This window comes from Taeniopygia guttata, chromosome 3 (genome assembly GCF_048771995.1).
Source record: "Taeniopygia guttata chromosome 3, bTaeGut7.mat, whole genome shotgun sequence".
Lineage (NCBI taxonomy): Eukaryota > Metazoa > Chordata > Aves > Passeriformes > Estrildidae > Taeniopygia > Taeniopygia guttata.
In genome coordinates this window covers 45736808-45763702 of record NC_133027.1, presented here as the reverse complement: position 1 = coordinate 45763702, position 26895 = coordinate 45736808, and the positions used below count along the sequence as shown (strand labels likewise).

At 42.2% G+C, this 26895-nt stretch overlaps 1 protein-coding gene across 5 annotated transcripts in view; it reads right to left on the bottom strand.

Annotated features, from left to right (window-relative positions):
- SOBP (sine oculis binding protein homolog) overlaps positions 1-26895 on the bottom strand; it is a 114389-nt gene that overhangs the window by 31763 nt on the left and 55731 nt on the right. For 4 of the 5 annotated variants that reach the window (XM_072926754.1, XM_072926752.1, XM_072926753.1 and 1 more), the window contains one exon: positions 18912-19007. The exons of the other annotated variant lie outside the window; for it this stretch is intronic. In XM_072926754.1, the coding sequence (XP_072782855.1) occupies positions 18912-19007 (96 nt within the window). The remainder of the gene's footprint in view (positions 1-18911; positions 19008-26895) is intronic. 5 annotated transcript variants of the gene reach the window in all.

The following is a 26895-nucleotide window of genomic DNA, read 5'->3' as shown; positions in this document are numbered from 1 at the left end:
GGAAATGAATTTGTAGCAATGGCATCAGGATTTATTTATTACACATGTAATTTCTAGCTCCAGTTAGCCTCTATTTGCAAGTATGCAGATATATATGCATTCACTTATGAAATTTTAGCTGGTATTCCTACAAATTCAGCCCAAAACTAAGTTATTTCCTTTTTAAATAGCATTACTACTAATAGAAATGCTGCTGGCCAAACATTTCCTTCAATTATAATAAGTGAAGCAAAGCTGCCTTCAAACTGAGATCTCTGTTACACCTGCACAGTTATTCTGTAAGTTAATTAGATTGCACAGGGCTAAATATGGACTTAATGTGCTCTTCAGAGGCCTCATAATGGCAGAAGACATATTAGGGAGAGAAGAAAGAATCCAACTTGACTTTCAAATCCCAGGCTGGCTTTGCAAGGAAGGGAGCAAAAACATCTGTAGTGTAGGTGAAGCAGTCATGCATTAGAGATCACGAAAAGCCTGTGTCACCTTGGAGAGGAAAGGTTTGCTTAGAAAGTACCTTGCAACCTTCTTACTTAGTAATTGTTATTAAAAAATAAAAAAACAATGCAAGGACATCTAAATCAACGGCAGGTGTTGGATCCAATAATGACAAGTCTCCTGTTTGCTCCTTTGACCTGTGCAGCTCTAATTCAGAGTCCTGAGGACAGAAGCTGCACATTTCTGAATGGCAGAAGACAAACAGGGCTGCAGAAGAAGGGACCACGAGGTCAGGTTTCAGTGAAAGCCAGGCTTGCATGCCAGGCACAGAGATCAAGGAGCGACTAACTCAAAGCACAGGAAGAATCAGTGTTTCAGATGTCAGCTGTTTCAAGGATTACAAGTCCTCCTGTTTCCAGTCAAGGAAATAATCAGAGCATTGGATGTGCGAGGATCCTCACAGTGATAGCTGAATGTGCAGCCCTCGATTTGGATTCTGTTTGGGGGATTTTGTTTTATTTTTAGACAAAGCCAACAGTGCCAAGTATTCATATTTCAATGCTGTTTTAAGCATCAAAACCCATCTTACTTAATAAAAAGATGAGCAAGATTCAAAGCAGAAAATTATATGGGAGCTTCACATACAGTAGGTGGAGAGGCAGGATTCTGTGACTTTTTGTCAGGGGTATTCATGTAAAGACTGGTGCTAACAACAGCTTCTTAAAAATGTTGTTGTGTGTGTCCCTTCCTGTCCCATTCCCCCCCGCTCCGCCCCATATTCATGTTTTCACATAAATCCTGATTTTGGCATATTACTTTATTGTGGAGACATGTTCTGTGTACTGGATGGCTTATGCAAATTAGCCAAATGTCCTATAAATTAGTCTTGAAATGCCTGGGATAATGAGCTGCTTGCATGGTGAGCAGTGCACAGTATTCAAAGAAGGACTTTACAGGCTGGGAGCATAGAAAAACATGATAAATGTGTCCAGACTGCACAGCAAGGCAGGATGCCTCCCTGGCACTGTGCTGCTCACCTAAAAATGCAAGGCTGACTGACTGGAACTGAAAAAAGCAATACTAGGAAGCAACCAAAAATTGAAACATCTTGCTCCCCCCTCCCCGCCCCCCACTGATTACCTGGTAGACAGGTATGCCCCCCGCTGAAGCTCAAGCTTGCAGATCTTCTTAGTTGACTTGGCCAACATATTTAAATTTTTGCAGGCTGGGATTTCTTCCCTGCCTACTTTGGATTCTCATTGAAGGTGGTTTGACATATGTTACTTATGTGAATTGTATTGCACGCACTGCTTTCTTTTGGAGATATGTACCTGTCTACCAAAACTCGTCCCTCCCTTGTGTTCCTTGCCTGAAATGGAGAGAATGCTTCAAAAGTACACTCCCAGTTGTATTTTAAAAACAGATGTTTTATGTCACTTGCTGCTATCTTGTGAAGCATAGATTTAAGAGCGAACTTTGCACACACAGGGCTGGTTCTCTGCTCCTCACTCAGGTGATGCTCTCTGCGGCATGTGAGGTAAATGGCATTAAATCAGATGACAAATCCAAAATAGACCACTTGCTTTTAGTGTGGTGTATTGGCACTCCTTATTGAATTTGTGTGTGGGCACTTTCATTTGCAACATCACAATAATTAAATGACATTAGCCTTCAGAGGCAGGTGTATGAGAGAAAGTGCTGTTAGAATTACTTGGTAACAATGAGAGCCTTAAGGATACCTTTACCTTGCATTCCTTTATTTTGTTATTGTCACAGAACAAAATGCGGGAGGGTAAGGGAAAGAGGCTGGACAACAGGGAGGAAAACAAGAGATGGGTTTTACAAATGGAGTGTTCACCTTGCCTCCCTCCCTCTCCTTCTGGTTCTTCTAAGGTCCCATGTTTTCTGCTAAGGATCCTGTGGAGCAAGCCCTCAAAGGGAGCCATTTTAATCCTTTGTCCTGCAACAACCGCTATGCACTCCTGAGCACCCTGCCTTGGAAATGTCTCTTTTCACTATTCAGAGAGAGCATAGGAAGCTCCTCAAAGCACACAAGAGTGCAGTAACAAATCTGGCTCTCTGCTGTCAGTGCTATCAGGATATGGCGAGTGGCCGGGCCAGCTGCTTGGAGCTTTGTGCTAACTATGGCTAACCCGGATTCGGTGGTGTTTTATCCCCTCTGACAATTGTGCAGACAAAAGGGATGAGGCAAAGGCAAAGCAAGCAGGAGGAATTCATCGTTGCGATTCCACATGAGCTTCAGAAGTGCAATTATGCTCATTTCATGAATGGAAGCAGAGACAAAGAGAGATAAAATGACTTGTCCAGGGTCACAGGGAATATCTGGAACAGAGCTGAGGAAAGAACAGGCACCTCATTAAGGACTGATCTAATACCATGCACTGGGGCAATCTTCCTAGCAAAAACCTCAGGGCTTGTGTTCAGAGACCCACCTAGTCTGGTCATACTGAGAAATCAGGCTGTGAGCTGTGGCAGGTGACTGACAGGCTTTTAGATGGCAAAGCACACATTTAGTAAAATCTGGGCCTTAAAACACTTAGGGATGAGGACTTTCCACAGCTAACAGCACTTCCAAGCCAAAGACTACAGGAACAAATGGGGGCTTAAAAAAAGTTACATGATTTGTCATGAAACTGAGGAAGAAGACAGTTAAATTGAAAGAAACAAAATAAAGTAATGGAGGAAGAGAGATATTCAGTAGAGGAAGAGAAGTCTGAGGAAAAAATTGCAAGTAGCAGGAAACCAAAAACAAAGGTAAAAAATAATTTTAAATAGAAAAGTAGCAGGTATACTTAGGTGAAAAGCTCAGCCAACAGGGACAATCCCTGCCTCACTGCACTTTCAATGAAAATGTACCAGCTTGCATGAACCTTGGGCAGAGGAGCTGTTTGTGCTGGAAACAGTCGCAAGAGGAGCTGCCCAGGAGGTGGAATCCCAGGGCAAGGGTACCCAGGCAGGTGAGGGACCGCAGCCATGCCCACCAATGAGCTCCACCTGTTCCCTGCTCAGCATCTACAGTGAGTGTAACATCAACAGGAGCTGTTTCAATAATGTTTTAAACCTTCCTGCCCTCCTTTTCAGAGCTCCAACATGTAAATTCAAATCCCTGGACATTCACAAGCAATTATTTTCTAACAATGCTAGAAGAAAAGCTTCCAGATCTACAGCTTCAAAAACCCCTGCCCAGACATGCTCTGTGGTTGACCTTTTTCAAGACCTAAATATATAAGAGATACCTAAATAAGATAATTGGCCAAGTACAATGTTGATGTGAGCTGGAGGCCTTATACCAGAGGTGACAGAGGCCCCCTCTAAGCAGGAGAGAAACTGCAGGAACTCCATCCTTGCTGGTTTGCCCCCTGTGTTCAAAGGCTTCTCTGATGCTTGCTCCTCTCCTGATTTTGTGTGATTTTATTCATGTGCATCCCAGTGTTAGGTTTCACAGTGGATGTACTTAGCTGTACAAACTGTGCCAAGTGAGCTTACCAGAATGGCAGTGTTGTGCAGGAGATGGTACTTTTGCAAGGGTAGCCCCAGATTTCTATTTTCCACTGCTGCATGAGAACAGCCTATCATGCCATAAAAGATAGAAATGTTTTGTGGCCTTGCAGATAAGCTAGACAGACGATCCATCATCATGGCTCTGCATCACCACCATGGTGAAGGGATAAGGAGTGAAAGCTGATGGCTTCTGCACAACAAACAAACAAGCACAGAGACAGTGTTTGCTCATTTCAATGTGCAATGCTGACTTGTTTAAATATGAATATGTTGCTTATAGACAAATTTTAGTGACAGCAGCCCCATGGCATCTATCACTGTTTGCACTTCTGCTAAAAATAGTTGTGTTGTCTTTGGATTTATTTAGATGCCACATTGCAGGTAGCTCTCACTCCTTCCACCATATCTCTACCTGTTACCATTTCCTCTATCCTCCAGGGTACATCATGCTCAGGAAGAAGCTAACCACAAAAGGTTTATGTGGTGTCATAAACACCTGAAATCACTTCCCTACCCTCACCAAAAGGCTGTGCCCTTTTCTCTCTCATCTCCTCTCAGTTGTTCTCTTTCTCTGTCATGCTCACAGGCAAAGGACACCAAGCACAGCTTCAAAATGCCCCCAGTGCCTTCACTGAAGAGTGAGGTGGTCTAAAAGGCATCACAAACTACAGAGACTGCAGAGTGATTTCTCTCAGACCAGATCATGATAATCATTGCTTCTTCATTTACAGAAAAGCAAGCGATTTTCTCTTGCCCCTGTGCCAGCCTACTGCATGATACAGATGCACTTCAGAATCAAAGCACTGTCCACAGGAGCTAACAGAACATTTCCATTTCTAGGTTTTCACTGTATATATATTCAGATGAAGCACCTGTCTCAAATTCAGGGTGATCTGCCTTAACTCAGGCTCCTCCCAGAATTCACTTGGGCACTATGGAAAGTAGCAAATACCACCCAGAAAATAAACAGTAGTGACAAAACATAAAGAGCCACAATCCAAGTACTCTCTAAACCCCTCTTTTAAGATGGAGCTACATGGAGTTCCTAAATTCAACAAGGTCCAGGCTATTTTTGATTTGCCGTCTTTGCAGTTTTCAAACCCCAAGAGCACTGAGAAATCCCCCCAGCACCTCATCCTTCTGCTGTATCTGCCTTTGTTGATGGATTTTGGAGCAGGACCAGGGCTTTGCACATCAGGGATGTGGTACTTCCTGCTGTGTCAGTGCACCATGATATCGATGTGCTGTCACTCTGCCACTCAGAAAGGCACTCCAAAAACAAAAAGTGTGTTGCCCACGCCACACACGACTTTGCTAGCTGGGCACTTAGGAACCAAAAACAGACACTATTGGTCCATAAACCTTCAAAAAGACATTTTGCCTTCTGCACACAACCTGCACTAGTGGCAATCTTCAACATTTTACAGCTGAATTATTTTCCCTGCTGTGTTAATCAGATTTGTTTCCAGCAGGTTTTTCTAACAACATAGGGAGGAAATTGGGCCAAACTCCTCTACGTAGGGGCTTCTCCCAAAATTCACACTGACACAGCTGAACTGGAGGCAAAGAGTAGTGAGATCATAGTAAATTCCATGGAGACAAGCACAACCTGCTTTCCAAATACATGAACAAGGTACTGCAGCTCTCCCAGGCAGGCTGCTGTAGTTTTCCTAGCCCCTACCTCAGCTCCCACCAGAAGTTTAGAGATACCAAAGGAACACATCTCACCAGGGTGGCATTAGAGAGAAAAGCCATCACAGAGAGGTCACTGCAGCTGTGTGGTGACTTAGAGCAACTGAGATTTCAGCAAGATCCCAACAGAAGTATTTTGATAACAAATACAGACAAATATCTCCACTTATGCAAGGAGCACAACAGCAGCCTTTCCTTTCACTGACCACAGTGGTCTTGAGCTAATCTCATTTGAACTTTGGACAGATTGCACTCATCTAGTCCTTGGACATGCCTTTCTGCTGGGGAGAGTTTCAGCCCTTGTTTGTGCTGGAGGAAAAAGGGAACTAAAGCTGGACTTCTAGACTGTGCAAGCACACAAGCTATAACCCCTCATTAAATGTGCATGATGTGGTGACAAAGAAGGAACACAGTGCAGTGGCAATTGCCAGAGCCCTGTGGCAATACAGCAAGCACAGCCACTGGGGAGAGCAGCGCTTGCTCAACACAGTCCCCTGCAATCTCAGAAAGGAAGAAATAGGATATGCTGAAGATAAAACTGAACACATTCTCCTGGCCCTGTGCAGCCCCTGTCCCTGTTGAGAGCCCCATTCCTCCCATGGCACATGCTCTGGGAAAAGCCCTGTATGCTGCAGGTGCAAGCACACCTGAGAACCTCACCTGCTTGCTTTGCTCATGGCACTAGATGCTTCCAGTTTAAGGAACAGACTGGATCCTGAAGGATCCAGTGATTTTACATGAACCCCCATCCCAGAGATTTATTAATACAAAGTGAAAAATAACTGATAAGAGAAACATTTACCATTTCTATCTATGGAGTCAATCTCTTAGCTCTTTAATATTTCAGTTTCCAGCATCCTTTGGCCCTTATGGCTTGGTAAAATGATACACCAGCACAATGTCTCTAATACTATCTTCCAGCACTACATAATCCTATGTTTGAGACAGATTCTCATCGACTTTGAGACTCCTTTACACCATTCAGGCAGCTGAAAGGGGCCACCTAAGGACACTTCATATGCACCAACTTTTGAGGCTTCTTTCTATTGCCAGAGTGATGAAAGGCATCCCTAGCTTGGGCCAGAACCTGGTTCTTTGCTTAATGTTTTGAACAAATTAAGCTGCTGCTTGAATGTCATAGACACAGAGAGAGAGGGGGGCAGTAGCCAGGTGAACACCAAGTGCTTCTAGCCCTGGCAGTCAGGAATCTATGTTGTCATTAAGCAGAAATATATTGGGATGTGTTACCTTCCCAATCACTAAAAAACTCTCAGAAAATGACTGCTTCGCATCTTGACTAAGGAGGCATTAATTTCAGTGTCATGTGCAGTAATGTTCATTTGAGACAGGCCACAGGTGGTCAATTATTCCTCTGCCTGTCTAGAAGAAGTATGTTTATTCCTCATAATAAAGTGTATTAGTACAATATAGAGTTTATAGCTCAATTAAGAAAGTGACATGCAAAGAGTTACAGCTTCTTGTGGAGACTAGAGCTAAAACCAAATTTTTAAAACTGAATGAAATACTACTTTCCTCCCCATCAGACACATAGAAAATACAGTTGGAGAGGCAACTAACAGGTATTTTAGGATGAATATTTAACTAGCCTGTACAATTTAATATTGTATTGTATATTAAAGCTCTAGACTATAACTGTGTTCCTTTCTCTGTTTCAAACATTTTTAGCTGATTATTCAGGCACTGGTTTAAAACAAAACAAAACAAAACAAAACAAAACAAAACAAAACAAAACAAAACAAAACAAAACAAAACAAAACAAAACAAAACAAAACAAAACAAAACACAAAATTTAATTTTGGTCCCAAGCATAAGCAAAGCTGTGCATTGAGCAGAATTTGAGAACATTGTGCACATGTACACTTTGATCACTTTTTGGGATCCACACACAGCTCTGCTTACTTCAGTTACTATGTCTGGGCAGTCAAATTGTTTTTAAATACCTGTAAGTAAATCTTGGAACCTGTTTTCTTATTCATCAGATAATAATTCATAATAAATGAACTTTTCATATACCAATGATGTGGTTTTTCACTATTTGCAGTATAACATAACATTAAATAAGAGATATCATTTTGCACTTCTAATATTTTAATCTCAAATTTAAACTGCAAGCAAAGGCAATTAAATTACAGCATCCCCATTTCAAAGCTGGAGATTAGACATCTAAACATAAGTTAGCAGATTCCTAACTTCCAAGCATACAAGCAGTCCCTCTGAATGGCTCTGCGTGCAAGATTGACATTGGACACATGCAGGAATATGCAGCTCAGCCAATGACTGTATATAACCTAAAATGTAGGTGTCATATGAAAGGTACTTATCTAGTTAATGAGCAGATACAGGCACATCTAAATATTGGTTTTACCAATACTAGATGAAAACCCAATTCCCACTCTACAAGTGCTTGCCTTTGTTAACCACAGGACCTAGAGAGAGAGTCCAGCCTGGATGACAAATACTAAGATGCCACAGCCAGGCATGTGAATGGAACCATGTCCAAAACCAAAGGATGCTGTGGAGCTGGGAAGAAATGTGGCACTGGTGAAAACCAGAGTGAAATATTGACTGAAGCTCAGACTGAAACATCCATTGCATTACTGTGAATGCAACTGAAAACAAAAACTGATCACCCAAATCCCACAGGATTATCCTGTTATCCTGAAAGACATCAGGCACAAGAAGACATGCATGGTTTTCAAAGAGGGAAGCAACTTCAGGCATAATGAAGATTTCACTGAAATTGTGAGGGCTAGACTGGAGAAAGGTGTATAGCATAGGAATAGTTCAGATTACTACAAGCAAAAAGCTGTTCTCAAAATACTGATGTGCTTTTATCTGCATGTACACCCACCTGAAAGACCCCAGTCTGCAAATGAAAGCAAGAACAAGAAAACTTCTTGTAAGGAAACAGACACTTCTTCCCAGGGTGAGAGACAACAGCACATCAAACTCACACTGTGCAAGACAACATTTATAAAATGCTGATATATATCATCCCCCTTTTGACTTATGGAGCCATCAAAAGCTCACTTCCACAGAGCATTTTTGGACCCTTTAGTTGACTGAATCACCAATTTAGAATCTGTCAGACTCCATTATGCAGACTAAGAGTCTCTCCTTGGTTTCATTTGTTATGCATTAATAAGAGAGCACTGGTGCCTGTATCCTCTAGCACAACCAAAGCCTTTCTGCCATTACATAGTAAATTTTGTTCTTTTTCGCATTCGGAAAAAACCCCAACACAACAGCAACAAGGCTTAGTTGCTATGCAAAGACTTTAGAGCCGCTGCATAGGGATCAGTTCCAGAGTTCAGTTTGATTCCAACCAAGACAGGCAAATTATGCCTGGAAGCGATCTGACAAGACCTTCCTGCTTGCCTGTTTCCCTTGTCTACAGGTGTAGCATGTGCTCAGAATGAACCTGGGATCCCCACTGCCCTTTACAATCCTGACACACATTTACTGCCTTGCAGCCTGATGCCTGGTACAGTTAAAATTCTGAGTACCAACAGACAGATTTATTATGAATGCTGGTAGGGATCTTTTTTCTCTCTCATTGACTAGATGTGACTCAAAAAGTTAATGGTAATTGCTTTCATCTTCATTTAGCAACGAGAGAGAGAGAGAGAGAGAGAAATGGGAGCAATTTGCAGATATGAGAACAGGTCATTACAGGTGTGTTATATTAGTGTATTCATGAGCCCCCTGGGACAGCCATGCTGTGATATCCAATAACTTTTTTAATGTGTAATTACACACCATTGGACTATAATTGATTAATTGAAAAGAGAATGTAGGCAGATGCTAGACCAAGGCTGCTGCTGCTTGTTAAATGAATATGTCCTTGCTTCTTTATAATAAGTTAAGTGAACTACTCAGAAGCAATTAAGTGAGAACTAAAATTCATTAGATTTTATGTAATTGTTGGTATTAACTTCTATAATAAAATGCAGGATTTATATTTTGGGTTTTTCTTTCCATCCCAAAAGCAATATAATACACGTCACTGCTGAGATGTAAAAAAAGTGTCAGCCACAGAGAGTGGGCTGTGAGATATGTGCTCCTAGCATTCAGATCTTCCCCAGATAACTGTGTTGCACTAATCTTCTCTCTTGGGATGTCATTCCTGGAAGCTCTGCACAGCTCCAGGGACTCCCAATGAGATGGAGTCAGACACTTAATATCCCAGAGCACCCCCAAACCTCCCTGCAGTCTACTTGAATGGTGGCCAAGCTCTTCTCAACCCTCCTTCCCACTGGCTGGATCTTAACTCTGAGAAATAAAAGGAGTACAGTCTCTTGATTTTCAAAACCCTACTCTCTTACTGTTCTATGTTGGCTCTACAGGGGATCAAATGTTTCAAACACTTTTCAATGGGGAAGACAACACATGAGCAAGATGAGACATAAGCCAACTACACCATTACAGGTAGTCACACTCATTAATGTAGGCACTTATTCAGACCAAATAAAACCCATTCTAATGAGCACCTTGCATGACTGAGAGCCAGGGTCAGAGGTGAAAAAGGACTTGAGCTCTTGGAGACCAAAGCCAGCACATGGCCTGACCCTGTGCTGCAGGTATGGTGGTGGTGAGATGTGCTGCAAGGGATGGTTTCCCCCAGGTAGCTGCCAGGGTATCCCACAGGCCCTCTGAGCCATCTGCATCTCCTGCACAGACACCAAGAAGAAAATATTTATAGCTTTGGGTGATGACTTGGGAAATTCTATTTCAAATTTATATAGAAGGAATTCCAGTGAATTTTATTTTACCACACTTCACTTCCTTTAGAACAGGATATATCTTTATTCTTTAACATTCTATAAAAACTGGCTGAATTTTATTTCAAGAATTACAGAATAAGATGAGTTGGCAGAACTCCACAAGGAATGTCAAGTCCAACTCAGGTCCTGCACAGGACAACTCCAGAAAACACAACATGTGCCTGAGAGTGCTGTCCAAATGGTTCTTGAACTCTCTCAGGCTTGTGCTGTAATCAGTTCCCTGGGGAGCCTGTTCCAGTGCCAAACCACACTCTGGGGGAAGAAACTTTACCTAATATCCAACCTAAACCTCCCCTGACATGACTTCAGGCTATTCCCTCATACCCTGGTCACCACAGAGAAGAGATCAGTGCCTGCTGCTCCTCTTCCCCTCACAAGGATGTTGAAGACTGCAGTGAGGTCTCCCCTCAGTCTCCTCCAGGCTGCACAGACCAAGCGACCTCAGTCACTCCTCATACGGCTTCCCCTCAAGGCCCTTCATCATCTCTGTTGGCCTGCTTTGGACACTCTGATAGTTCAATGCCTCTCTTATATTGTGGTGCCCAAAACTGCACACAAGACTTGAGATGAGGCTGCACCAAAGCAGAGCAGAGCAGGACAATCCCCTCCTTTGCCTGGCTGGTGATGCTGTGCCTGACACAGGTTATGAATGCCAGTTTTCTAAAGCTAAGCCACAATTCTCAACTGGTTTTCTTTCCAAGAGACATGAACTTCCTTTTTTTTTTCTTTCTTTTTTTTTTTTTCCTTATTTATAGAGGTTTTGGGAATGCTGACAATTTTTCAAGGCTTTTTTACTTCAAAATTTATTTAAATCATTATTAAGAAGTAGTCTGCTAATTATTTTCATCTAGTCATTTCTTAACTTTTTACATGTTTACATGTGGTAAAAAAAAAAAGAGGCTTTTTTTAATATTAAAGAAAAATCGATTTTTTAGTGACAACAGGTTTAATATTAAAATTGTAACTTCAGTAAACATATCAAATAAGGAAAGTAAAGAGTAAAACTAAAGTAATACAACACAGTATTGCAGTAAGAATAAATTAAGGTTAGAGAAATTATTCAGAGGTCATCAGTAAGTGCAGATTTATTAATGAAAATTTTCATGCTTGTCCTGGGAAGGAAGATGACAAATATGGAGCTGTAATGGGATTTTAATTGTTTTCCTTTTTAACAAATGCATTTTGCTTCTCTTTCAAAATAATAAGAGTGGTGTTAAAAATTAAAAAACATGTCTCCTTTTGAGGAAAGGCAGGCTTGTGTTCACAAAGTGTCAAATGCCACATCCTAAAATAATGTTCCTGTATTGGGATGAAGGAAAATGTTAAATTAGAGGCAGTGGGGCAAAGTTGCTTCCTATATGTAAGTGGGTGCTGTGGGAAAGGGGATATGAGTCAGACTTGGCTCCAGAAGCCCAAACTCACTGCCTGTAGCCACAGTCTTTCCCAAATCTGCCCCATTCCCCCTCTTCCCATGCTGCTCACCCCTCTTGCTGTCACACTTTTTAGTCCTTCTCTTTAGGGCCCTGAATCGTCCTCCTTAATTCAGTTCACTGGATTGAAAAAATGGGATTATGTAGAGCTCCTGTTGGTACCAGCCTGCTTGGGAAGGAAGCCACGTCGCTGACCATGGGGGTGATTTTATCCTTTTATTCCTTTCCTTCCCTTTCTTCTTCCCTCTCCTCATGCTCCTGTGAATTTTATACCTTGTCTTTTATGTGCTGCTGGGAACTGGCAGAGCCTTGCCCTCCTCTCAAGGTGACTGGCACTCCCCTGCCCACCTCGGTGGCAGCCGTGGGGAATCCCTCACCCTCCTCAGTGCTGTAGGTCCTGCTCACTCACTAACCCTGGGTATAAAAGGAATGATGTTTGGGTCTTATTTCCAGCAGAAAATCTGCTACCTCAGACTTGCCAAGACAGGGCTTTGTTTTCTGTTAGTTCCTACAACAGGTCTCTGATGTCTGCCTTTGACTTAGATATTATTAATAAAAGATCATGTTTTCTACATTTCAAATTAGCTTTTAGCTGGCCTGCTGGGGTTGTGGAGTCCTAAGCATGGTGTGAGTTAAAAAATAAAAGCTTAATACTTTAGTAGCATGGTGATGCAGGACAGGGCAAGGGGAGCAGAAGGCCTGAAAGACCAAGGAAATCTCTTGTAATCCCCTAGAAAGTCTCCTGCAGCCCAGAAAACCTCCCAGGTCCAGTCCATGCTGCCATAATGTGAGGAATGGCTTCACTTCCATTGTGGGATAGAAAAACATATCGTTAAAAAGCAGGGCTAAGAAGGACACAGCCTGTGTGCTGGGCAAGACAGTTGCCGCATTTGTTCAAAGCAGTAAATAGATGAGTGCAGACAGGCACAGGGACTATCATTTCCTGGGACAGCGTGTCGCGGGGTGGCTGGCAGGCTGCAGCTCTGTGCTCGGTCCCGTGTTATCCCAGCAGGATGCCGACCATGGCACAGATGCCAAGGCACCCAGTGCCCCGTGCTGCCTACCTGTGCCAGCAGGCAGGGAGGGTCAGCTGGAGCTGGGTGTCAGAGCTCTCTCTCCCCAGGGCTGCAAACAGGCCATGGTCTGAGTGCTGCCTTTTTTCAGTGCATTTACACAGCACTCAACATGAACACGCATATAAGGCGAGCACCACTTAGCCCTTCATTCAGCCTGGCCGCAATCAAGGACAAAAAACCATTTAGAATAATTTTTTCTGGTTTGTTGCCCTCACTTGAAGAGAAACAGAGTGCAAGCTTTTCATTGGGGTTTTGGGGAGTTTAGTTTCAAAATATTCTGCCATTGCTCATGGACAATTTCGTTTTTTAAAATGAAACACTATAGGTGATTAATCTACCATATGACCTAAGCGTCACTGTTATTTCAGTCACAAGAAAGGTTGAATTTCATGTGGCCAAGATTACTGAGGTTTTAAGAGCATCAATATCAATTCACTGCTACAATTGCTTTTCTCCATATTTTTGTTCCAGGGCCATAACCACCACTCTGACAGCTCTCTGTGCCTGATCCAAAGACCTTGAAACCAACAGTGGGCTCTCCAACAGCTGTTGGGGGTTTTGCACAGTCATCTGCTCGAATCACTGCGTAGGCCACAGTGCAACTCATGCAGGAGTACCAGTTGCCCTCAGACTGTGGCAAACTGAGCAAGAAATTTATGAAATCCTCAGAAAACCGCCAAAAAACTGCACCAAAGGTGAGATAAACGTTCATTGATGCCGAAACAGAGTTTAAACATGGCTGTGGAGGTTTTAAACTCTCATCAGGCTCAGTAGCTCTATGATCTGAAACTCCACAAGGTGTCACAGGTCTCTTCCCCCTCTCCTCTTCTGCCCCTCCAAGGTGGCAGAATCTCCTCCTGACCACAGGATTGTACCTGACAGGCTTGATGTAGCCCTGCACCCCTCAGAGCTGCTGGGCAGTACTCCTGCTCCAGCTTTCAGGCTGAAAGTCCTGCACATCCCCAATCCTTGGCCAGAATGAAGGAAGTGCTTTCCCTCTCCCTCTGCTGCTTTGCACACAAGAGGGTGAAGGAAGAGCCAGGAAAAGCACAGGGGGAAGTGCACTTCTTCCTCTCCCTCCACTCTGCTAGGAATAAGGAGACAGCAGGAGAGACAAAAAGGCAAGAGACAGAATGAGCAAAGCTATTTCTCCCTAATTCAGTCATTTTTTGAAGGCACTGTGATTTTAAATGGACTGAGAGGTATTTTCTTCTGCTGCTGAGGCACTAATAGGGAATGGTTTTGCTTGACACTGGGGCACAGTAAGCAGGTCAGGCACCTTTAAAAAAAATGAATTTAAGCCTCACTTTCTGAAACCAAAACTGCTATGGCCTTCAATGGATACTAATATGCATATTTACATTTAACTCATCTACAACAGCCAAACTTATTGGCCACATCTGATCACAAGTAGTCTCAATACTTTCCAATGTCAGTCTAGTAGGTATGAAATCTTTCCCACATTCCAGTGCCATAATTCTGAAGCTAACCTGGCTGCATCCCCACTGCCCTATCTGGGTGCCCCACATGTGCCATTTGTCCTGATTCTGCCTCTAGTGCTGGAACAGCTGAGCACAGTGACACGACTTCAAACAAAGCATTACCTGTAGCTCTGGCTCACCACAGATTTCCCATAGCCTCCCCAAATGCCTTTTGCTCATAAGAGAACATTTTGCATTTCATGTTTCCATTGTAGATGTATTTTCAGAGTTTTCTCTGCCTCTTTTTGTCAATGATTAAAGATAACTGCCCGTAGGTGAGTTTGCATTAAATCCAATAGCAAGCATGTTTTATTTTGAGTCTTTTACATAATAGCTTCCAAGCACTAGGACTTATAATTTAGCTCCTACTGCATTCACAAATTTATCCTCTCAGAGCAGAACTACTAGGAACAGATTTCTTCATTTCAAAGATGAAAAGATCATGATTTTACTGCAGGAAAAGCACGGATTCGACTGGGTGTAGGACTGCAAGTGAATTTTTTTTCAGGATATTTATGTTTTGTTTGGTTATTTGTTTGCTTTACATATAATCCCATAGCAGTGGGTGGTACTCGCATCATCTCCATAAACAAATTATCTGGAAAGCAACCTGATGTTTAATTTCCTTAACCCATCAAACCCTCCTTACCTCATACAGCAGCATGCCAATCTGAAACCTTGAGTCAATATTCGGAGTAAATGGGGGGAAGAAGGAGGAACTTCTGGTTTTTCTTTCCCACTTTTGTTAAAAGGCAACCAAGCATGACTCTTCCTACCCTGACTAACTTGGGTAGGTGCCAGATGGATTTTTCCTTTCTCTAGGCAATGGCTCAGGAATTTCATCTGGCTAGAGCTGGGGCTGTGGGCTTCTTGCTGGCCTTTTCACTCCAGCCTCCCCTTTCTCTGCAGTTAATCCCATCCACTATTAGCTGGACAGTGTTGTTTCTTGACAATCAGCTTACAGCAGGGACTAAATTCTGCCTTTTCCTTCTGGAAACAAAGAGATGTGCCTGAAAGAAAAGCTTCCAGCCCCTCATGGAATAAGAAATTAAAATCCTGAGGCAGTGCCTATGGGAGAAGAATGGATGGCTGGCCAAGACAGCATGCTGACCTTGCTCTTTAATAATAGATTTCTTTTATGTAGTTCCCGATATTTAGCATGGATAGCTAAATTTAAAACAACATGATTCTCAATAATACTGTAAAGTCCACAAGGAAAATCTGTTGTGCTCATTGATTAGAGCATCTTAACCACTTTGGTTTTCGTGCCCTACAACAAATCCAGGACACAACATATATGGATTTAGCTTGGGAAATGAGTACTCTGTTCTAATCCCATAAACTGCAAAATGGTTTTCTATACTAACCAAAATATCTAATTGTCACTGCTTTTCTTAATGAACAGATCTACTGAACACACTTCAGGGATTTCCTTTGCCTAAATTATACCTTTCTTCCCCCTATTTCTTATCAAACTTGCTCACATTCAAAAAAGACCAGAAACAAACAGAAAAGCTGAGTTGTACCTCATCAAATTATCTGTTCTTGTCATGTGTAAGCAATGAAGAAAGCATACAATTTGTAATACTCCATGTTACTTTTGTAATACTCTATGTTACCATGCTTTAAAATCTCTCCAAGTACTGAAGAGTTAAAGCTTGCTGTGTGTGCCTGCGACCTGGGATGTTAAGATTCAGCCAGTGTAGCCCGGCTCCTGTGGGAGAGCCCTGGCATGCAGACCCAGCAGCAGCAACCCAGCCCTGGATCCTGGCTGGCAGCACTCTCCCAGCTTGAGCATTTCCCAAACTGAGGAGCCTGCCTCTGCTGAAACAAGCCTCACTGGAAAATGGCAGCTAAACCCTAAAGCAAAGAAAGCATTTTTCAGCTGAAAACTCCCATTTTACCTGACAGACTATTACTCTATTTACTCTGAACTGCCCTCAGAAAACTCCAAGGATTCCCTCATTCTCAAAAGCATAAACAAGTTTCAGTTTCTCTTTGATTTAAAAAGCTCGTCTTTTCACTCAGCCGGCATCTGACTTGTGCTGTTAGATTCTGGGTAAGTTTTCACCATTGGGGAAATATTTTTTTAGAGGATCAGCTATCCCCACTCCTTTCTTTCATGTTTGTTTTGGGGTTTTTTCTCCTCTCTCAAGGAATATTGACTAACCTTTAAGAGAAAGAAGGTTTCTTGATGGCCAGTTCTGGTGAATTTAGCTTTTGAAATTTGAGCACATTTTAATATAGCATTGTTTCCATAAAGTAAAATGTAGAAGGAATAACACTACCTCTCTGTGAAACACATAGAACTTTCAACAAATAACACTAGCTCCCCCACCACCCACACCTAGGCTCAACATCATATTTTCACTGAAAGTTCCTAAAATACATCTTTAAAGATAGCAGAGGTACATATTCATTATTTGCCTGCTATTTTTTTCCGCATACAAATTGAGTACATCCCTGCCAATTTTGTTTCCAATAGCATAGGAAAAATAAAACTATAACAAATTGCTTTTATTACTTCCTTAAACAAGAATTGAAACTTGTCCAAAAAAGCACATGAAAGACTAACTTTGATGACTTGAGCTTTTGCCAGACAAAGTGGTGATATAATAAAGCAAAATCTTAAATGCATATTAATAGAGGAATAAGCAACTGGGCATTAAAAGAATGCTTGATTTTAATAGCACAAAGTGGGTTAATTGGTTCATTGATGGCTTGCACTAAATATGAAGCAGATTTTCAATGGAAATATTACATTACTTATATCCATATTGTCTCTATTACTAAGTTTCTCCAAGCACCAAGAGCCCTACTGACTTTGGGAGCATCTTGGTGTGCTGTGATTGTTTGTCAGGCCTGATTAGCAGCACAGTAATTAAGCATGGCCTTGAAGAAAGAGCTTCATTTATTTGGCACAGGAATTATGAGTACACCAGGGAACCACTCTTTGTGTTTGTCTAGTTCCCTCTCCTTAAGATGTAACACTGCTAACCCTGAAACCACCAGGAACTTGGCAAAGGGTTTAAGAGGAACCAAGACCAGATCTCCTAGGTCACCTTTCTTTTGGCTTGGGACAATTATACTGGTAACAAACTGAACCTTCCAAGTGGCACCTGTGGCTGTGAAAAGCATTGTCTTTACCCAGCCAAGGGTTGGCTCAGCACAGGGGACACTTGTGGGGTAGGAGAGCGCAGGTCCAGTAGTGCAGGTGTGGCCAAGATGCTCTGCGCTCTGGCCAGTGTGGGGAGCAGGAACTGGCCACCAGCCCTGAGCTGCTGCTTCCTGCTGTGGGCTTCTCTGGCCAGCTGACTGAACCTGGAGGCCAACTTCAGCACTGGGTTATCGCTTATCAGCTCGACTTTCAGTGCCTGCTGCAGCTGGGGCACCCAGAGCCGCGCTTGGCCTCGCCTCCTGGAGGAGCGGGCACGGGCTCTAATGCACATAAAACACAGCTTGCTCCTCCACTGCCACCCGCATCTTCTCTGGTTACAACGAGAAAAAAAGAAATGTTGTTTCAAAGTAAAACCCCGTGCACTAACTCTCCATAAACACTTCCATTTAGCCAAATGATATATTTTACTTAAGTACAGATGAACGAAAGGGGAATGCAAGGGAGAGATCTATGGATGTATCTAAACCTCCCTTTTCGAAAGCCATGCATGAATCTCTTTTAAATGTATGACAATTCATCCTCTGTTTACTTTAGGCAAACAGAAAAACTCATGGTGGAGCACTAATTTTCGCAAGCTAATCAAGAACATTAGGTCCCAACAGATTCATTTAATAGAAATATAATAGGCATTCCTGCTTGCTTTTAATCTCGTCTAGCTGCAAATGCTAAAATGAACAGCAAATTAACCCTGCCTTGCAACAGAGATTCTTTCACAGCTGATATCATCTCTCTTATGGCTTGTAAACACTCCAGGCTCCCTGTAAGTGCTTTCCTGGCTTTCACTCTTTCCCCACAGCAGAGGAGAGGAATGGAGAGGAGAGGAGTGGAGAGGAAAGGATGCTTTGGGTTGCATGCAGTTCTGAAGGGGTGGAACAAGCGAGCTCTGAAGGGAGGACTGCCTGTTAACAGAACAAAATGCAGCACTGTCACCCAAAAACAAGGCAGAGTTAAAAGGTGGATGGGAGAGTAAGTTTTGGGGTGCTCTGGGGGAAGGGATGGGAGATTCTCCGTGCATCACCAGCCACTCCCTGCATGGCTCTCCCTGATTTACCAGCGCAAGACAAGGCCATTCACATGCTGACATCAAATATATGATATTTTTCAAGCAATTTGAGATCTTAAACTGTTCACGGATAGCAGAACTAGCATTAGAACGCTAAAACAGTAAAAAAAAAAATAACCTATCATATTTCATAATGTATGTCATAATGAACAAAAGCCTTTAAAAAAAAAAACGGTTTTCACTGTGCTAAAGTAACAATCTAGACTTGTTGTAAGTATGTTATTCTTACAAGTAGTTCGCAGTTATTCTTGAAGGCAAGTCTTGGAGTTTCCTTAGCATAGTGCTGCTGGGGAAAATTTTCAGCATGTCCATCTTCATCTCTAGCCTGAAGGGAAATATAATGGCCTATTTAGGGACTTACAAATAATGGAAGGAAAAAAATAGCTAAAAGCATAACAGCTCAGATCATTAAAACAGACGGGAATCCCAAAATACAACATTATTAAAAAGTTTCTTTAAATAGTACACCTTTTAGATATGAGAACTTGGGATGCTGTTTTCTTACATAGCTTAGATTGAACATGCAAATTCACTGTGGAGTAATAATTACAACAACAAAAGACAAAACCAAAATTAAATCTTTGAGCTAGAAACTGAGTAACTCAGGGTTTCAATTTAATCCATGGCATTTTTCAGGATTACATTACATATGTACTCATTTAAACTTTTTGACATGCTTAAGCAATCCTTAGTTGATGTACTTGTATTTTCAGTTTAACAGAAAGGCCAAAAAAAAAAAAATAAAAGCTTTCATATTCATAATTTACATGTAATACTATTACAAATAAATGGATTCCCCCTCCATGTTTAAGTGAAGCTTTGAAAGGAGCAATCATTGAGTGAGAACAATGATCCTTCAGTCAAATGCGGTCAAAATATTTAATGACAAAGATGTATTAAAAGTTACTGGTTATTTGTAACTACACTGTTAATTAAGAAAGCTGAAGTTTAAATGGAGACATTACCAGAGCCTCTAGCAATCCTGCTCGCATATAGTATTTTTCCCTTCTCGTCTCTATGTTTTCTGCTTTTTGAGTTAAAGCAAAAGGGAGAAGCAGGTGAAAGGAGGAGTGTCAGCAATACGCTCATTACACTGTTCATTTGAGTGACACTTGCACTCCGTTCCGCTCCATCTCATCTGATTCCTGACTGTTCACTCTCTCCCGCTCACAGCCTCCCAAAATTCACAGCTGAGCTGTCTCCCTCACATATGGCTTGCATATAATTATGCACATTCCATTTTACACTGCATTAAAATGATGAGCTCCTGGCTCCTTGCCAACCTATTTAAATCAGCCCCTGCCCAAAGAAGCCGGGGAGAGGAGGAGGGCAGAGGCAGGGTGACCAGATTGGGGGCGAGGGGTGCGGGCAGGGGCAGCGGGGTCAGGAGCAGGCAGCTCTGCCGCCCGCCCCCCCTGCTGCCCCATGTGTGCTCCCGGGGCAGGGGTGTCCAGGGATGCCCAGGTGCAATCTGGGCACACCTCAGTGCCTGTGGCAGCGAGAGCTGGCACATCGCTCGCCCCTCGCGCAGCGAGAGCTGCCTGTCGCCGTGTGTCACGCGCCCGGCACTCAGGCTTTTCAGCGTTGGCATTTATGAAAGATATTTACACCTTGCAGGCTCTGCGACTTGTTTGTCTTCAAACAGGCTTCTGCCTCTCCCCGAGGAGATGGGTGGGAAAGGGGAGATGTGGGCTAACAGCACTGGCGATTTTTAGGAAAACATGCAGGGTCTGCACCTTAATGAAAGCCCCCTGACTCCAGCAGGCTTTGACTAGGGCCTCTGCTTGTCAGTCATGGGGTGTTAACACAGTTTGCCCAACAGAAAATGCCATTTTTAACAGTGCAAAATTTGCCCACAGGTGTATTTTGGGAAGTACGTAAAAATTGATGATGATTACAAGAACAGGAAAGTAAAAAAAAAAAACAAATGTATTCTGTATGTTTCCTAACAGTTATTGAGTATTTTCTTCAATGCCCTCAATAGTTGTGGGGTGAAAAATGTTTAAAATTTTCCTTGAAAACCACAAGAAGGATTCCTGAGCATCTGAAGTCACTTTTATATTGACAAAGGTTTAAATGTATTCTTCCAATTATTAGTTTGAAACTAAAAGCTCTCTTATACAATAAATCTACCTCCATACTGTGTGGAATATAAAGTTCAAATCTAACCCGGCTTTCTAAAAAAAAAAACCACCTCAAAATTCTCAACATTTTGAAAATAAATTTTGTCCTTTCCTCCTTGAAGGAATATGGGCAACTCACTGAAGCTCTTCCAGGTTATCTAGAAGACAACCAGGGGATGAATGACTTAAAAATGCCTTGCACAAATAGAAACAGACCTGTCAGCTCGGGAAAACAGATGCCAATGGGATGATCAGTGAGGGACAGCTAGGGAGATACTGGTGGGGCACAGGTATTGTGGGGAGTTCTAAACACTGTTGGTGCCCCCAGACCCCTGAAATTTTATCTTGGCACCATGCAATACATTGTGCATGTGATGGCTGGCACATTGTAACCTGCCAGTGACCCTCTGGAGTGTCGTCTTGGTGCATGAACACACCTTGTAAAATGAAATGGATATCAGGGTGTTTGGAGTGCATCTGTCAAAATATAGAGACAAACCCCACTGAACTTGACCTGCTCACCAAAATAGCCAGTTACAAAAAGGTTATTGACCCCTGCTGACAGCAACATACTCCTGTTCCTACTGATCTAAATTTTGCTTTATTTAATTTTGGATGTTGCTAAAATTTCCTAGTCTCAAAACCTGTTTAGCTACATACTGCCATAATTTGTTCAGGCAGCAGAAATATACCTAATTTAGCTAGCTGGTTTCCATTGTAAAAAATACCTATTGTGAACAGTCAAGACTAATTCTCCAGTATCTTTCCATTAATTCATTACTACCATCTTCCAGTCGTAAATAATTTTCAGAAGGAAACATTTTACAATGTTCATCACTGCTCTAAGCATATTAAAAAAGTGGCTCAGAATTTATCTTGCAATGGTAATATTGCGATACATGTGTGACTACACTGACCCACTCTCAATCACTGCTGCACACCTCATGACTGCCTCAGTTCCCCAGCATCTCACTCACAGCAAGCTGGCATCTACAGCTTTGCCATCAGGCCTTGCTGCCATGGGATGCTATTGTTCAAAAGAAAACAACTGCAAAAAAAACCCAAGCCAAATCTGTGATCACTCTGATTTTTATTTTTTTTAATGCTTTCATACTGCTAAAATCTTTATAGGAATGCACTCATCAAAAAACAAATATACTAACTGCTAGATGTGATTGATTGCACACATGTAATATATGGGACAACTGCTCTCACAGCACATTTTGTTCCAGGACAAGAAAAGGCATCAGCTCGTGTTCTGAGGCCTGGAACCATGGTTAGCACTACTGTTTTATCAGAGCAAAACTGCTGCAACTTCACAGTGGCAGTGCCTCTCCTGGGATCTACCGAATCTCCTAATTCAATACCCTCTACTGGTAGACAGTCACCTTCCTGTCAGCTGCATGGGATCCGAGAGGGAAACCGGCCCATCGCCAGCCACTGGGGACACCGGGCTGGACCCTTGACAAGACCAGTGGCACACACACACACACATACACACACACACATACACACACACACACACACACACACACACACACACACACACACACACACCACCTCACTACTACTGCCAGAGTAGCCCAAGGAGTGGTGCTGGCAAAGAGGATCTAGTGAGGAAACTGCAGCTGATTTGGTGGAGGTGGTTTGGCTGTAAGGTCAGCCTGATGATGGGCTGTGTGGGAAATCATGGCCTTTAATTGCAGGTTAGGTATCAGAAAGCCCTTCTTAATGACAGGTAGAGCAAAGCACTGGAGCAGATTGCCTAAGGAGACTGTCAAAGCCCCATCATTGGAGTTTTTTAAGAGCAGATTAGGCAAACATCTGCCAGGAATGACACGCATGGAGTAGCTCCTGATGTGGGGAAGCTGGACAGATGAGAGCATCTACTTTCTTAGGTCCCTTTTTTCTCTGCTTTCTACTGCTGAGCTTTGAAAGAAAATGGCAGAAGGCTAAGGGAAAAAAATTAAAAAAAAAAAAAAAACAAACCAGAAAACAGGATCTGAAAGGATCTCTCTGAAAATAGCACAGCATTTGATGTTCAGAGATATGTGTACTCACTAATAAGTGCATGATGACAACTATCTTTGGCTACAGAAACTGCTATTTGTTCCTAAGCCAGCCTGCCTATATTTGTGAAAGATGCCAATAGTTTGGAAACAGACTACATATTCAGTCAAGATTCCTTTTTTTAACACAACGGAGGAAGAACAATCTACAGCAGAATTTCCTCCTCTCCAAATATATGTGGATATTTGTTTCTCCTTATTCTCAGAGAAAAATTAATCTTGATCCAGGTAGAGGATTTCTTAGCTTCAGTGCAAGTCTTTTTATGCAGCTTTAGCCCTGGGAGAGGAAATCTATGCTTACATTTTAATATTAAGGGCAGGATCTTACGATAGTATAAGTCACAAGGCAGGTTGAACCAAATAATTTATTAAGATGGAACTTGTTAATGCAAAGTTTCTACTAAAATGGGACAATGCATTTGCAACAAAATCCTACTGCTTAGTCCACAAAACTCTAATGCCACTTAACCAAAACCACCTAACATTAAGAGCAACAGTCACTTGAGTAAGGCATAGTGACAGAATATTAGTCTGCTTACTTGGGATAAAATTGCCACCTAATTTCCATAAATGTCCTTTTAAACAGATGAAATACGGGAATGGAACCTCCAGATATGTTAAAGGCAGCAGGCATTAGCTGAATGACTCTGGTAGGACAGAGAATAAGCTGCAAGGAGCTGAATAGCGTTGCTATAGAAGTGCAGATAATTGCATCGGGGCTCCTGTCCCGTGGCGATGAACAGAGGAAATTCACATCACCCTTAATACTATTGTCTCCAGAGGCTGGCTGCAGATGGGAACTGAAAGCTCTGTTTCCGTTTCCACCACAAAGGTTATCTCTCCTTTCACTGAAACTCGAAGGAAATCCTCAGGGAGACCCTAATCCTTGAAATTCTAGTTCCTGTGCATTTCTGTTGTCCCAGATAATCAATTATCATGCTCTTTACAGTCACTGTACCAGCAATAGTAAAAATAGTACTAAACTTCCACCTGCTGGGTATATTTTTCCCAGAAATATGAACATGCTTGCTGTGGGCTGGGGGGAGCCCAACATCAGGGTCCTGGGTGGGGATGTTGTGTTGGGAATGGAACAGGGCCAGGAAGACGGTTCAGAGAGGATGTCCTCTGGTTCAGCAACCACATAGTTATAGGAATCAGCAAGCCCTCAGCTCAGAGAAAGTCTTCCCTCAGGAAAAGCTCCCACTAATGTTTGATGAGAGGTTTGCTCTTCACAAGGATTTCAAGATATTCCTGAATCTAAGAGTGATGGAATAAGCAGTATTTATTCTCTTGTTGCCTCTCTCAGCTGCACTCTATTCACTAATCTCTACAGTTGTAATATTTCACTACTCCAAATCTCTAAAATCTTCTCAAGATTTTTGAAAAAGTCACAGGTATTTTGAAAACATGTCAAAACAAGGTTGCATAAAATCTCCGAAGACTCAGATCAGTGAAAAGAAAGGACTTACAATCACGCTGGTTGTTTATCAAGTTGTTATCATTTACATCCCACAAAAATTGAGGTTATCCCTTTAGCCTGACCTCTGGTGACCAGTAAAGTTAGACCACCCTACCCAACATTTTCCAGCCTGTGTTCTCTTTACCAGCAGGGACTTGTTGCACACTTGGTGGTGGTCTATGGAGAACTTGCAGGTCACGTGCTACTAACTCCCCTTGTTTCCAGCTGCTAAAATGAATTTAAAGACAGCTAAAAATACATTAAATACTTTCCTAATGTTATTTTTCCATGTAAGCAACTGCTGTAGTCACCACAGGAATGTTATTTGATCGCCAAGGGGAGGGGAAGTGGTCTGCGAGACAATCTGTCTACTGGAGGTGGTCTACAAAGTTAAAAAGAAATTGGGAATATGCCCTCTTATAGCTTCTTTATTAAGTATGCAAAGGAAAACCGGAAGGGCTTTTGCTGACTTGTTGCCTTCTCCTCTCTCTCCAAACATGCCACATGAACACATGTACCAACACACACGTGCACATCTCCACCCAAGTTAGGAACTGAGACCTTGTTTATGCTGGAAGAAGGCACCAGTGGATAGAAACCAGCAGAACAACATCACCGTAACAAGCCAAACCTTGGGACTGCAAATGCAGCTCTCCCCAGCTCCTGAGAAGGGGACATACTGCAGGAGACAGCTTTTGTTGCCGTTTTGTTGCCTGGGGTCCCCACAGACTTCCCTGAAATTTCTCCCTGGCACTCAGCTGCTCCTGGCTCCCATACATGGCAGTAGAGACTCCACAACTGCAGAGTCCCTTTCCCAGAGGGAAGTTATATGGCCCCCAAGAAGGAGCAAAGATGTTCCTGCAAATTCCCTAAACAGAGCCTGAGGTTCAAACTCCTGCAGGCATCCTCAGCTTGACAAGGCTCCCTGTTGCTGTCATAGCTCTTGCTCACAGCTGCTCTTGCCTTACTGTGACATGTCCAGTGAAGACCATGATGAATCTAGACCAAATTCCAACCTTTGTTCATATTTTAGTTGCCATTTCAAAAGTAAATGCAAAACCTGAATGCAAAACCACTAATGGCAGACTGGATTAGAAAAACATTTTGAGTCCTCATGTTTAGGAGAAGGTTTGGTGTGGAAGCAACTTCAGGAGGCAGCAATCTGGCCAGTGTGATTAAGCCCTGAGAAAATATGTAATTCTAAATATCCTGCAAACTTCTCCACCGTGCTGACAGACGAAATACTCCCTGACTTCAAAAATAAATAGTTACCAGGTCAAACCTGCTATTCTAACCAAACCCAGCCCACACCACTTCATCATCCCTATCTGAACACGTGCAAAATCTCCTGACAAACAGGCAGTTTTGCTGAGAAAAGCCAACTCAGAAAAAATGCATTACAACAAAGAAGGAGAAGGTGCCAAATTGTGGAATGATAGGGCAGTGTTTCTGAAATTATCCTTGTTAAAGCAACTGAGGACTGTCACGTTCATTTTCTTGCATAACTGAAGCACACTATAAAATCCAAACAAATGTGCCTGCAAATCTGAAAAACAGTTATTTAAGGATCTTTTCCTTTTTTTTTTAATGCTTGTCTTCCACAGGCTATGGCTCTGAATGGTCCAGCTTTATGTATTATATTTTTCACTCAGGATTTCATGGTATAAAATTCTCTACAGTTTATGTTTAAAATGCAAGCTGCAAACTCTATTATAATGTAAGGAATATTATAAGTGGATCAAAAGGAATTACTAATAACAGTACTACTATAGTGTCTGCTAAAGTAATAACTTCCATCCTACTGCACTTAAAACTTCCACCAAAAATGCATTCAGCTTTCTAGATTCTATAAAACTTTTTCTCCCCTTCCTCCAGTTTTAATATACTTTGTAGAAGAATTCTGATTTCCTGCTGGACTTTTCATCCTTCCAGGCAAAACCAGGATTTTCTTTTTATACCGTTTGCAATGCTGTACATTTATGGCCATTTCTACCAGAGTTATAATATACCTAGAAAAAAATGGTGATCACTTTCAGTCTCCCAGAACATCCAGAAAGAGCAACTGAATTAAAAATAGCAGTGTCTATGGCCCTGGATTGCTTTTCTAATTTTTGCAGTAAGGGGAGTAGAAGGTTTGAGATGTTAACTGACTCAAGCCCACATGTAAGATAAGGTGGTACAGCCTCGATCCAGTTGCTCAAGCAGGGAACTGCCTAAAGCATTCAAGTGAAAACTCTGCATTAAACCTCATATTCCAGACTTATGGCCTTTTCCTTTCTCTATCAGCCAATACCCAGGCAGCACTCCTGCCTTCCACAGGACTGCAGTACCGTTTTTCTGACAGTTCAGGGCATGGTGATATGTGAGAAGTGTTCAGGTGCCTGCCTCAAAAGCTAATTTGTCAAACTGCACAAATCTTTAACTACATCATACATTTTTTATAACCACTTCCAAATTCTCAAAGAATAAATACAATAACAAAAACATAACGTTGAAATAATTTGAAATAAACTTTGTTTATTGCCCCTTTGAACATTTTTTCAAGAAGTCACTGCTGTGTGG